The 14,249-nt window shown below is 47.8% G+C and overlaps 1 protein-coding gene across 4 annotated transcripts in view; it reads right to left on the bottom strand.

Moving 5' to 3' along the window:
* Nucleotides 1–9,483: 9,483 nt before the first annotated feature.
* The window catches only part of DCP1A (decapping mRNA 1A), a 51,206-nt gene continuing 46,440 nt past the window's right edge, over nucleotides 9,484–14,249 (bottom strand). For all 4 annotated transcript variants that reach the window (XM_059663283.1, XM_059663280.1, XM_059663281.1 and 1 more), the window contains 2 exons: nucleotides 13,750–13,968; nucleotides 9,484–13,259 (listed from right to left, as the gene is read on the bottom strand). In XM_059663283.1, coding sequence (XP_059519266.1) covers nucleotides 13,179–13,259; nucleotides 13,750–13,968 — 300 coding nt within the window. In that variant the 3' untranslated portion in view covers nucleotides 9,484–13,178. The remainder of the gene's footprint in view (nucleotides 13,260–13,749; nucleotides 13,969–14,249) is intronic.

Here is a 14,249-nt window from a genome sequence, read left to right as displayed (position 1 = left end):
TGCTATCCGCCAGCCTAACCTCCGCCTCCTCCAGCTCCGACGTTTGCTGGCAGCTATGGGCTGCCCGGCTCCTGTGACTCAGGCGGCACTGCTTTGCGGTATTAACCAAACACAAATAGAAAGAGCTCCAGGTTCCAGGCGTGGCTCAGAATTTGCCTGCTCACTGCAGACCACTCGGTCTCCTTCCTCCTTCCTCCGCCCGGCCCTGGGTGGAATAGAGCCGGGAAGCTTCTTGGGAATCAGTTTGCTACATGTGAGCAAACTGAGACTGGCAAAGCCAACGAGGTCACAGGGCTGGTGGGTGTGGGGCTCTGTCCTGGCCGACCAGCCCCGTCCTTAAGCACTGGCCCCAAGAGAATGAGCCCCGGACTGTAGAGGCCTGAAAGGGGATGGCGATTATGAAAATGAGAGTACGGAGAGATATACGGAGAGATAAAGGTAGGCTCCTCAAACCGGTGCCTGAGCAGGGGCCTGCATCAGATCTGTTTCATGCTGAGCCCCTGAGAAAGCCATGGGAGGCACCAGTGGCCAGGCCCTGCCTGTGTTCCCTCTGTGTCCTTTGCATAGCCCATACTCAGAGCTCTGCAGCATGTGGGACATCTACCCCACCCCTAGGTGCCCCTCAGCTTCTCCTCTGCTGGCCTGGCTCCCAGATGCCCAGCCAGATCCCACGTGTGGCACCCTCCAGCACTTGGCTCCTGCTGGCCCAGCCATCAGAGGTTGGCCCCCACGCTGGCCAGCACTGCAGGCTGGGTCAGAGTGAGGTAGCCCTGGGGTATGCCACTGCTGCCCTCAAGCTGCTCACCGACTAAGAAGAGGACGCACCTTTGAAGCCCTCTGGAAGCTCTGTGCCTTCCAACTCTGCAGCACTGGGAGCAGTGGTTTCCTTTTCCAAACCTCCATTTCCCCATCTGCCTGATGGGACTCATCTTTGCCCCTCGGCACCCACTCTTTGATGGTGGCACGGCGTTCGCTGTGGCTCTGGGGACCCATTGTGGTGGAAAGAAAATGTCCTTTCATCAGCCATACCATGGGGCTCTGGTGACCCCTGGGGTCGCTTTTCCTCACCTCAGGGCTCCAAGTGAATGAGACCCAGTCCATCCTGGAGAGTGCAGGGTGGCATCACCATAGCACCTGCTTGGCCTGCAGCAAAGCCTGTGTGCCTTCGCCTTAGCACAGGGCGAGCCCAGGCCCAGCTCCTCCGGCTGCTCAGCCCTGGGCACCCAGCCAGACCCTCGGACCCGAAGGCCCCCACCATGCTCATGCCCTTCGACGGGGAATTCTGAGATGATCCCGAGGGCAGCTCCACCTGCGAACATGTCCACAAGAGCAGAGGGCAGAGGCTGGCGGGGTCCTGAGCAGTCATTACCCCATCAGTGTGAAGACCAAAACAACTGAGAAATGGTCTTGCTCTTGGAGACAGAAATTGGACTGGCGAGAGAGGAAATGTAGCTCCTTAATAGTCCCAATGACCACAGAACTGCCTGAGCAATTATTAAACACACAGATCCTGGGGCAGCACATCCAACCTTCTGAATCAATATCTCCGGGGTGGAGCCTAGGACTCTGCCTTCCTAAGAAGACCCTCAGGCAATTTTGTTGCAGGTTCTGCGAACTTTCCAGAGGAAAACACTGGGAAGACCCTTAGGACCTGAGTTCAATGCCCTGCGGTGTGCCCCGCAGAACCTAGTGCAGTGTGGCAGGTAAAGCATTGAAAGTCCAGTGCATGGTGGGAAGATGTGATCTGTTGTCGACAGGGTAAAAGCAAGGTATAAAACAGCAGGGAGCCCTGGCTGGTTTGACTCAGTGGATAGAGCGTCGGCCTTCGGATTGAGGGGTCCCAGGTTCAATTCCAGTCAAGGGCACATGCCTGGACTGCAGGCTCAGTCCCCAGTAGGGGGTGTGCAGGAGGCAGCCAATCAATGGTTCTCTCTCATCATTGATGTTTCTCTCCCTCTCCCTTCCTCTCTGAAATCAATAAAAATATATATTAAAAAAATAAATAAATAAAACAGCGGGGAGCGTGATCCTCTTTCTGTCAAAAATAAATAAAAGCAGGTGTGTGCCCGGATATGTGCCTGTTTCTAAGTTTGCGTGGGCAAAGCAGAGAGGATAAAGGGCAGGCTCCACACTGTGGGGGTGAGGCTGAGGGGGACTTTCAATTGCTATTTTACACATTTCTCTTTTGTTGGAACTTAGTGCCAAGGAACATGGCTTTTGCCAGTGAACATACTCAGAAAAAAGCAAAACCAAAGTTCCATCTTGAAATAAATGCGGCTGAGACTGGGGAGTCAGGATGCAATTTTATGAATGCACTTTCTCTCTTGACTTCTCATGGTTATGTAAAGCTGCCCCTGTGTTTCATAAGCCGGGCTGCCTATGGGTGTTTTGGGGTTGGGAGCAAGCCCCTGGGTGAGGGCTCCTCCTGCCCTTGTTTTGCTACCCGCATGAAACTCAGGGCACAGCTATCCTGATGTGCTCCTGCATGTCCACAGAGTGGGCACCGATGAGGCATGAACAGGCCCCGAGCAGCTGCGTTCCTGAATGACAGCGCTGGGCATCGCTTTGGCAGGGTCAGCCTATGTGTGTGCTCGGGGGCACACTTGCGCTAAGCATCATGGGCCACAAGCCAGCACAGGGCTTGCAGTGAGCCAGTATCCCAGCCTGAGTTCTCAGAGCCCTTTCCCTGACTCATGTCCAGGGCTACCAACGGATGTGGCTCTTTCACATGGATGTTTCTCTCTCTCTCCTCTCTCCCCATCCCTTCCACTCTCTAAAATCAATGGAGCCTGGCTGGTGTGGCTCAGTGGTTGAGTGTTGACCTATGCACCAGGAGGTCACCATTCAATTCCTGATCAGGGCACGTGCCCGGTTGCCGGCTGGATCCCTGGTGGGGGGGCATGCAGGAAGCAACTGATCAAGGATTACCTCTCATCATTGATGTTTCTATCTCTCCCTGTCCCTTCCTCTCTGAAATCAATACATTTTTACAAAAATAAGATAAAATAAATGGGGAAAAATATCCAGTGAGGAGTAACCAAAAACAAACAAGCATACAAAACAAACAAACCATGGTTTAAAAAGTAAATGAATAAATAAAAATCCATTAAAACATATCCTCGGGTGACGATTAAAAAAAAAGAAGAGCGATTTCGAGTGGCAGCTGCTGGCCTATGCCGAGAGCCCAGCGTGCCCCTGACAGCCTGCCCTGCAGGTTTGTGACTTGGCAGTTCCTTGCAACAAACCTCCTAACGTAGACCTATGGGTTCTGCTCGTCTGGTGGAACCCTGGCTGATACACACACAAAGTAGAAAACGTCAATCTGCCATCACCCCGCCATCCAGAGTTCACCATGAACAACTTTTTGGTATTTCCTTCCAGTCATTTTTTCTCTCCCTTTCTATCCATGAGCATGCATATCTTCAGTAAGGCCATGAACCCTCTGCTTGCCTTGCTTTTGTTTACATCGCTGTTATTAAATCCTTCCCCACAGAGCCTCAGTGGTTCTCAACCTGTGGGCCGCGACCCCTTTGGCGGTCGAACGACCCTTTCACAGGGGTCGCCTAAGACCATCCTGCATATCAGATATTTACATGACGATTCATAACAGTAGCGACATTAGTTATGAAGTAGCAACAGAAATAATTTTATGGTTGGGTCACAACATGAGGAACTGTATTAAAGGGCCAGAAGGTTGAGAACCACTGGTCTCCGTGCTTTCCTCCCCAGGATTATTCCTGGCGTAGAGGAAGGGCAATGGCTGCTCCCCTTTGGCTGGACGTTGGCACTCCTGCTGCATTTCTCCTGTGACAAACAATACTTGGGCCTGCGCCCCAGCCAGCACTGTGCTTCCCGGAGAGAGGGCTTTCCCCAGCCGCTGCTGTGTGTCCTTGGCCAATCCCAGGACCAGACTGGGTGGTGGGCTCTCCGAGTCACCCCGGAGGCCTGGAGCTGGATGGCCTCGGTATTCCTGAAAGGTGAGCACCAGTATTGGGCCCAGCCCAGCCCAGCCCTGCCAGGCCTACTTTCCTCGCGCATAAAGAAAAGGTGCCTAGTCATTGTAGCTTGCAACTTGAGTAGTGGAGCCTGGGCACTTCCCTGGGCGGGGAGTGGGGAGCCGCCCCAACAGCCCCTGTCAGCTCCTTCCCAGGGGCGCTGTGCCAGGCTGCGCTAGGGCAGAGCCCTCGACAGGGCACTTTTACGGCGGTTGGGCCGCACCTTGCGCGGTCTGCAGGATGGGGTGGGGAGAGATCCTCACCCTTGTCCCCTTTGCTTGTCGCGCCTGAGTTCCCTAAGCAAGCCAGGGCGGTGGGGTGGCTCCTTTGTTCCCGTGGATATTGAAGATGCACATGTTTGTTTTGTTGTGGGGAGATGAAGTGGGTTTTCTCTGGGTGGATGTTGACTAGTTGAAGGGAATGGTTACTGAGGGTGGACTAAAGCGCTCTGGAGACAGGTACATAGAGGGGCTGTTTCATTGTCCCCAGCAACAGCTCCTCCAGGGAAACACGGGGCCATTAAGGGTGGGAGGATTAGTCAGGAGATGCAAAAGGTCCCAAACCCAGGTTAGTTGCCTTCCAAACCCAATGGCTTTTACTATCTCTCTCCCCACCCCCAACCCCAGAATTAGCAAGGGAATCCAGCTGGCCTCTCATTCTGGGGACTAGGACCAGGCCTGGTAAAGCATTGCTCTGTGCTACCGTGCAAAACAGAAAGGTGCTGCTGCTGCTGCTGGTCACCAGTCAGGACAGCGAAATGGTTCTGCCATCACTGACCCTTTGATTCACTCATCCATTCATCCACTTGGGCCCAGGTGCTGGTGCTGTGCCAGAGGCTCAGGGAGGACAATCCTGTTAGGGTTCTTGGTTCGTTCTGAAGAGGTCACAGGTCACAGGCTGGCAGGGGCTGCGTGTACAAAAGAATTGCCTGCTGCAATCTGTGCAGAAGAATTGCCTGCTGAGACTGCAGATCAGGGAAGGCTCCAAGGAGGAGGTGACCATGGATAGCAAGTTTTGAAATGACAGTATTCCCTGCAACAAAACTGTACCTCGCGGGCTGGCATGGGTGAGGGGGACTGAGACAGTGAATCCATTTCGAATTTGAAAACACTGAATTGCGCCGAAACCGGTTTGGCTCAGTGGATAGAGCGTCGGCCTGCGGACTGAAAGGTCGCAGGTTCGATTCCGGTCAAGGGCATGTACCTTGGTTGCGGGCACATCCCCAGTAGGAGATGTGCAGGAGGCAGCTGATCGATGTTTCTAACTCTCTATCTCTCTCCCTTCCTCTCTGTAAAAAATCAATAAAATATATTAAAAATAAATAAATAAATAAAATAAAAAAAGAAAAAAGAAAACACTGAATTGGAAAGCAGCAACAGCTGTAGTGGGGAAAAGGGTGCTGGGTCCCACCCACCTCCTACCCTGGGCCTCAGTTTCTCTACTTGGCCTTCCTCTGGTCTCGGGCTGAGAAAGTCCTCTGAGAGCTACACCTGCGAGGGGTAATTGGGAATAATCACAACAGGCGAAGCAAACCCTGACCGGCCCATTGCCCCATCACAGGGAGCAATGCTGCTGTCATCTCACAAATGCTCTTCGCAGTTCTCCAGGGACCTAGAGGCTTCCTCCACGTCCCGCAAGCCCAGAGGGAGGGGTCTGAACACGTCCAGTTCAGCTCTCGCCTCTGCTGAGCTCTGTCTGGGTGAACTTGGACTGACTGCCTTTGGCAAATTACTCAATTGTCAGTTCCCTCATCTGATGTTGAAATTCACTCTATTCCCCAAGTAGTGACAGGCACCTCTACTATGTACACACTGTGGACACAGAGGGGCGAAAGCAGTCCCGGTTCCCCACGGGGTCACAATCTAATGGGAGTGGGAGGGGGTGTGCGAGCGCATGGGTGTGCGCTTGAGCAGGTGTGGTGTCAAGCACACTGTCTGGGAAAGAATAGCTGCCGCCCCCAGCCCAAGGTTCGGGTGAAGATTAACAGGCAGCACCTGCATGTGTCTCCTTCCACCTTCCAGCCCACCTTGCTCTGCCCTCTCCCCGAGAGGTTGGCTGATCAGGGGCTGAGCCTCCAGCATCGCACTGAGCCATCGTTTAGGGACTCCAAAGTCCTCCGGGAGCATTAATTAATAACCCTGCGTCTTGGGCTGGAGTGCAAATAGCTCTTCGGTCTCCTTTTGGGTGGGAGCCCAGGTGAGTCCAGGCGGTGAGTGCTGAGATCCAGGCTGTGGGCGTGGCGGGTGGGGGAGGCTGATTCACAGGGGCGTTGGGCCCTGGACAGGCCCTTGGTGGGACAGCAGCCACCTTTTGGGTATGGTGGGGACAAGTGTCAGTGAAGACCAGGGCTTCTCTCCTGGGGCATGTGGAGAGTTTCTGTAGTTGTGTGTTTCTTTATTTAATATGGAGCATTTCATTATAGAGTACTCTGACATTTCTTCTTCATGTGACACGTAGGGTATGTTAGCACTGTATGTACAGGCATAGGTCACATTCTCCGTAAATTCCAGCTCAGGATAGTAAAGGTGGAATTACAAAATATTTGTTTAAAAGGGGACGAGGCACCTGCTGGGGTAGAGACCCCTGGTGCTGATCCCATGGTTAAGTGGAGGCCACTGACTGCACACCATTGCTCGAGTCCCCCTTCCCATCTGGAGGGCCTAGCTGGGGGAGCGAGGGTCAAGCAGAAGCCATCCTTCTCAATGGCAGCAGGATGGGAACCTCTCTATTAGCTCTATTTGGGGGAAAGAACCGGGCCTGGGAGAGGCCTAGGAGGGCAACGTCTGGGGGCAGGGACACATCAGAGATAGAAACAACAAAATGGGGCCTGGGCAGCAAAATGTGTTTTGTACTTGCTTCAGAAGCCAGGGCTCCATTGCCAACATTCTGAGAGTCCATAGGAAACGGGGGGTGGTTTGCTGAGGGTGCCTCCTAGAGCTTTGCAGGGACTCGGGTGGCACCTGATCCATCTTTCTGGAGTGACAGTGACCTGGTAAGAAAATAGTCCCTGTGGACTGTGGCTGCTTTCCTGGCTCCGTATTCTGGGGCACTTTTCAGTCGGAAGGACTGACACCAATCTAACCAGGGCCAGTGCCTCTGACCCCTCCCAGGGTGACGGGAAGTTGGTGTTATATGTGGGGGTCTCCACACCCCTCCACCTCAGGGCTGTGGAGAGGGTTAAATAAGAGCATGCAGCACATGACGAATGTCAGTTATGATTACTTGTGGAATTCACTTCAAACTTAAACTCATCTGAAAAATGCTTGTCAAATATGGTATGAATGTCACACTGTATTATTTCGGTTCAAGCCATTCTCCTTCTGGTGGTTACATCTCATACTAGTCACCTTCTAGCGAAGTTCCCTGGAGCACCTGGAGAGATGTGGGTAAGGCTTGGCTGGGGCTGGGAGCCCTGCCCTCCTGCCAGTGTGTGGACAGCAAGGTTCACTGCCGGTTGGTTCTGTGTGTGACAGCTGTCTTCTTGCCTAATCCATTTAGCAAACTCCGAGAGGTAGCCGTTAGAACCTGGTCTTGATCTCAGCTCCTTGGAAACCTGTCAGGCTTGTTCACATTGCACGTGGTAGCTGCCTGAAAGATGGAAAGGTAGCTGAGCTTCAGGGTTTGTCTGAGGGACCATTTCTGCTCTTCCCTTCTGCCTTCCAAGGACCTGGCTTTGTCTAAAGGTGGGCTTTCCTCAGTGACCACCCAGCGATGCAAGTTCTAGTTCTTCAGTCAGTGAGACAGGCAGGCTGGTTCCTGGTAATTCTCTGAGACAGTTTCCCAGAAGCCTCAATAGTCTCTTATTCAGTCTCCTTACTTAAAGATTAAGTTTAGCAACATTTAATCTATGATCCAGGATCCCTAAACAGTGAGTGAAAACGTTATTAGAAACAATCCAGAAACCACCTGGCCAGTGTGCTCAGTGGTTGAGCGTCAACGTATGAACCAGGAAGTCACGGTTTGATTCCCATGTCCTGATTATGAGCTCGATCCCCGGTAGGGGGTGTGCAGGAGGCAGTGATCAATGATTCCCTCTCACTGGTGTTTCTCTTTCCCTTTTCCTTCCTCTCTGAAATCAATAAAAAAAAATATATATATATATATATATATATCTTAAAAAAAAAAGGAATTCTAGACCAGCTCTCTGGTTTGCTTGGCTTCAGGTCCTGACCCACCTTTGGCATATACCTCAATCACTCTCACCTTCAACTTCCTTCTCCCTAAAATGGGTTATTGTGCAGATCAAGAAAATAATGAGAGAAAAAACAAAAACAAAAACAAAAACAAAAAACCACCACCCAAAAAAAACCAACAGAAAATGAGACAGCAATCCTTACCTGTTGAATAAGCAGTTGAATAAATGATAACTGGTGTGTATTTATAACAAAGTTATAAGGCAAGAGTTAGTATATGCTCTGCTCTAAGAAAGCAGGAAGGTGTAGCAAACATTTTAGGGAGAATTTTGTTTGGAAACATTAAATGTTAACAATTGTTAGGGAGATATATGATTAACACATTTTTTAAATCCTTATGGAGGATATGTTTATCAATTTTGAGAGATAGCTGAAGGGAGAAAAACATTGATGTGTGAGAGAAACATCAATCAGTTGCCTCCCAAATGCAATGAGATCTGACCAGGGATCAAACCCACAACCTTTTGGTGCACAGGACAACGCTCCAACCAACTGAGCCACATGGCCAGGGCTCAACCATTTTTTTTTCCTTAAAAAAAAAAAAAAAAAAAAAAAAATATATATATATATATATATAAAATTTGATTTTTTTACAGAGACGGGAGAGGGATAAAGAGTTAGAAACTTCGATCAGCTGCCTTCTGCACACCCCTTACTGGGGATGTGCCCACAGCCAAGATATATACCCTTGACCAGAATTGAACCTGGGACCCTTCAGTCTGTAGGCTGATGCTGTATCCACTGAGCCAAACCGGTTAGGGCTAAACTTTTCTTTATTTCCCACCATGATCACATTTTACTTTCCTCACTCCCTTTCTTTCCTTACCTTCCTAGATGCCTGGCACACATTGACAGCTCAATACACATGAAACAATGACTTTGGGAAATGACCCAGACTGTAAAGTTTCTTATACACTGTTTTTGGTCGTGATTAGAACTGTATCCTCCATCTGGGGAAGTGCCAGCAGGATGGGAACCTCTCTATTAGCTCTATTTGGGGGAAAGAACCGGGCCTGGGAGAGGCCTTAGGAGGGGCAATGTCTGGGGGCAGGGACACATCAGAGAGAGAAACAGGAGATGAAATTCTCTGGAGTCCACTCATTCAAGGCTTCTGACCTGGGAATCGTGTGGCCTGCGATCCAACCGGCTGGAACAGGGTGGAAGCAGGTAGACAAAGGTTTTGTCAGTTTTGTTCTCTTGCCCCACCCCATCTCACCAGGATTAGGCTCTGGCAAAGTGGAGCAACTCATTCAAAAGATTCTACTTCTCTAAATTAAATAAAAACACAATTAAAATTTATTAGGTGGTAAAACTTGGTTTCGAACTTTTATTAAAAAAATATATTTGCAAACATATAAAATTTAGGATGAAAAATGCTCATTTGAAAACATGTAATAACTTAATATTTGCAAACATACACAGATGGTATAAAATTCATACCATTAAAAATGTTAATGATGCAGTATTGCGCTCATGGAACAAAAATCTTGCTGTAATTCCAGAGCTCCCCTCCCCCGCAGTGTTTCGGGGAGCTGGGGCTCTGGGACACTGAAAGTCACAGAGAGCCACGTGGCCAAAGCGGTGGTACAGAATAAAAACCATTTAGAACACAGAACCACACAGGTAAAAGGGAAACACAATCTTGCATCTTCCCCACTCTAAGTGAACGATATTGCATCTCAGCATTTAATGAAGATATCAAATCAAATATAAAACCAAGTGAAACATTGCACACATCTCTCTCGCTGAAAAACAGGCTCCTTGAGGCCCCAGCACACTCAGGGACACAGCTTTCAAAAAGCCCAGTGTTAGTTGCTTTACTTGGTGCAGATCTTAACATTTTAGGCACCTGAAAACACAGGGCACAAGGTACTTTGAATACAAGCGAAGAAAACCAAAGACAGGTAAGAGAGAAACACATGCTCAACAGCAAATGTGCAGCGAGAATGCAGGACACACGTCCCTGTGGTTCCTGGTCTTCACTCACGCGGACGGGGCCCACGCGTGCCTGCACCGCCTCTCATTCCTCCGTGTTTCTGCATTTGCCCAGAGTTACAGTATGATGGCTGATTTTGTTTCTTTAAGCAGTTAGGCACCTTCAATTTCATGTTGCATTATTAGTAATACAATGGCAGTTATGGCCTCTACTACCAAAATGAGAAAATTTCCAACTACATTCTTTGGGGAGGAGAGTAATAAAGCTGCATTGTTTAAAAATATTTAACTAGAGGATTTGACAGGGTTTACAATTTTTATAGGAAAACATAGGTGGAAAAGGAACAAATGCTTGACATGCAAACTTGGGGCAGACATAGCCTACACAAAGCCTGCACATCCTCAGGCAGAGGAGGACCCAGGTCACCTTCGGCTCTCCAAACACCACTGACGGTGACCCAAAGCCTCAGAAGGAAAGCTGTGGACACTCACATGCAGACGCACGGAATGCTTCTCCTGACACTGACCGTCATCTGAAAACAGGATTCCAAGCCACACCTTACAAATCTCGGGAGAGGCACAGTGGGGAGGAGCTTCTGCCTAAAGGAGTCAAGGTCGTCTGGGAGTCCATTCAAAACAGCACATTAACCACAACGGGAGAGCGGCCCCCGCAAACCCAGCAAGAAGCCTCTCTGTTTGGTGTCTGTTCCGATTCAACTAAGGTTCCAGAAAAGACACGGTAGCAATGTAAACACGCAACCCAAGCTAGCACGAGGTTCTGGACAGTGAGCCTGAAAGGAGTAAGGCAACTGAACGGACTTCTGGGCCAGGATCATCTAACTGCAACTATCCAGGCTTGGCCCGACTTTCTTAGGAACTCATTCTGGCCCAAACTTCCAGGTAATCATAATGGTGAAGTTCTGGCTTCTGAACTTTAAATACATGCTTTGAATATTTAAATTTGGGAGTTGAAACAGGCATCACCTTTTCAAATCTCCATGACTTGGGCACTTAAAATTTACGTTCACATTAAGGAAACCTTATCACAGATTCTCTTTTCCATCTATCATATTTATTCCCTTGGGTTAAAGGTGAAAATGAACAGATTTGATTACAGACCCTCTTAGGATATTCTCTCTTAACTCTCCTAATATTATATATACTCAAATCACCATGTCAATTCAAATGTCTACTAATTATAACCAGAATCCCCTGATTCTTCTGCTTACCAAAGCCCACTGAGACTACTCTTGGGTGTGATCAAACCTACTGGTGCAAGTGTTTTCTGAGAACAGTCGTGTGGCTCCGTGGACAGTCTCCTGGTGTCAGTAACTCTCTGTATCCTACTGTAACTTTCCCTTTCCCTGTGATACACCAGCAATTCATTTTTGGTTGCTGAACTTACACACTACCTTTGAAAACAAACTATTCCTAATTGAGTATGAGAACTTATAAGTTTTCCTGACTTTTGCACAATTCACAAATAACTAAGTAGATGCAATAGAAGACACTAAATTGAGAAGCGGAAAAGTTATCAGAGAAGAATGTTTAGATGAATAAAGCCAATCAAACAAAGCATTCTTTATGCTAAAAAACTAAGACCAAACTAAAACAAGTATGCAATTCACAGGTAATTTTCTAAAATCTCAACTAGGAAACAAAATCTATGGGCTTATGACTGAGTTACCATTAAAGCTTAACTGATTGCTCCCGAGGAACTATCATATCTGTCAGCATTATTCACAGCTAATCCTTATGCTAGCTGGTTGAGCCACTAGGGTTTTTACCCAATCATTAAATAGTGCTCAGAAAAGTAAGCAGTGCATCTTAATTGGTTAAATACTACAAAATGACCTGTATCATAGAAACAAAAACACTTTCATTCAAAGAATATCTTAAAATTACTATTGCTGAAATAAACCCAAATCTACATTAAAATATTACTAATCACCATTACATGCCATAAAAGAATAAATATAAATCCTGGCAGATTAATAGCAGCATAACAAAGCATCTTTACATATTTTCACACTTTGGCTGCAAAAGTACTCACAGCCTGAATACATTGGTAAAGTTCTGAATTTGCTTTGCTTGAACTCCGTATACTACAATAAGGTAAGGGCAGTGTGAGTAACAGCTCCCTTTTCTGCATAGCTTCAACATTATTCTCAGTAGACTCGAGGAATGGAACCAGAATGGCTTTGTCAGATTGGTCCACTGGTCCTTTGTCAAAGTGTTAAGGAAAACAATCAACAAAGACCTCTGTGTTTACACAGAAAAGGAAAATAAGGCTATGCTTCACACACAAATGTAACGTTTTCAAAACCACTGGAGAGTTTAACTTAAAGTGAAGATTTCTGATAGAATTTGAGCTTTACCAGCCTCAGCCTTTGCTTCAGAGGTGTGACGTGCCTGCTCTCTCACCACCATTTGGGAACGAACCTGCTGCATGTCAGCGTTAAGGACTCTTAAAAACAAAACACAATTTTCAGGACTTTAAAGGCCCAAATGGAGCACTCATATAAAATACACTTCACTTGAACAAACCAGTCCTAACTTGCCCATTTAAATTCTGATGCTTACAACTGGAAACGACATTGCACAGAGTTGGCTTCTGCGCTGCTCAAACTTGACTCTCAGCCTAATGCTCACATTCCTGGGGGGAAGTGGGGGGGGGGGGGACACAGGCTGGGCCGAACTCTGACTGCAGCATGGCTGGGGACCCTCCTCCCTAAGACTTCAAAAGCGAAAGCAGTTGAAACTCAAGACTCCTTATTTCACAGGTGCTTACAGCTGATGAAAACACCCACACAACTTAACACAATGGTCTATTTTTTTTTTTTGTCAAAACAAAGGGCTGCTGGTGATGCTTCACAGTGAAACCTCCATTATCACTGAGAACGTCACTTGGGAAACATTCTTAAGGAATGAGTCTCTTTCTCAAAGGCTCAATTTCAGGATTCTAGAAACTCCATGTTCTGTTCAGAAGTTCTCATGATGAGGCCTATTTGTTTCTGAGGTTGACATTCTGTTTTCAGGCTGGTTTCTGCTCCAGTCATAGGTTGTGGTTGTCCTTGTTCTTGGTCAGAACCTGCAAGTAGACTTCATGAAGTGTACTGAGGAAGCTGGAGTCATTCTGGAAGAGATGGTAATGTCAGTTACCTTATCAGAGCTCACGTCCTATTTTTAAAAAAATATGTTTGTATTGATTTTTAGAGAAAGGAAGGGAGAGGAAGAGAAACAATCAGCTGCCTCCTACATACTCCCTACTAGGGACCAAGCCGGCAACCTGGGCATGTGCCTTGACCAGGTTGCAACCTCTTGGTGCATGATATGATGCTCAACTAATTGAGCCACACCAGCCAGGGCAGAACTCACATCCTTGATAACAGCTTAGGAAAAAGCTGTGTGAGTAACTACTTATAAATGATTTGTATAACTAGTTACCCATAGAATCTTACCACCCAGAAACACCATGATTAATAATTCACTCAGATATTATTCCACCTATAAGCTCAGGAAGAGAATAACATGACTTGCATCTAGTCCTGAATTAACTTACTGACCTAATTTCTAAAACTTGTAATTTTTTAAAATTAAAGAACGAAAATTCAAAGACTACATACCTTAATTAGGTGTATTAATGTATCCTGGAGCTGAGACTTGCTGAGAATGATGGAAGGCTTTCTCTGATTTTCCGACGTTCCAACTGTCAGAGGCGAAGAGGAGCTTGCTTTCCTCTCCAGGCCTGTGGCCCTGGTCACTGTCTGCTGGAAAACACTCGGGGACAGCAGCACTGAAGACACTACAGCGGTTGTTGCAGTAACCACGGGGGGACCTGCAACCTGCAGGGGAACAATGGTCATTTCTGTATCAAAGTGCACAAGCCAGCAGCCAGGCTCAAAGTAAGCAACACCCGATAACCCGATAAGCAGAAGGAGACTGGAGCAGAGTCCAACGCTAACTATTTGGAGTTCAGATAAGCATTCAGTAGAAGCATTTATGTCTGGTTAGTAAACGTGTCAGCTAAAGGATGAAGAGCCCATTTATGTGTAAAGAATTCTGTAGAGTTGTTAGAGAAGCCAAGTCTGATCACTAAAGAAGGGGAATATGATGAATAACCAGC

The sequence above is a fragment of the Myotis daubentonii genome, chromosome 14 (genome assembly GCF_963259705.1).
Source record: "Myotis daubentonii chromosome 14, mMyoDau2.1, whole genome shotgun sequence".
NCBI classification, from domain to species: Eukaryota; Metazoa; Chordata; class Mammalia; order Chiroptera; family Vespertilionidae; genus Myotis; species Myotis daubentonii.
This window is presented reverse-complemented; position numbering and strand designations above follow the sequence as displayed.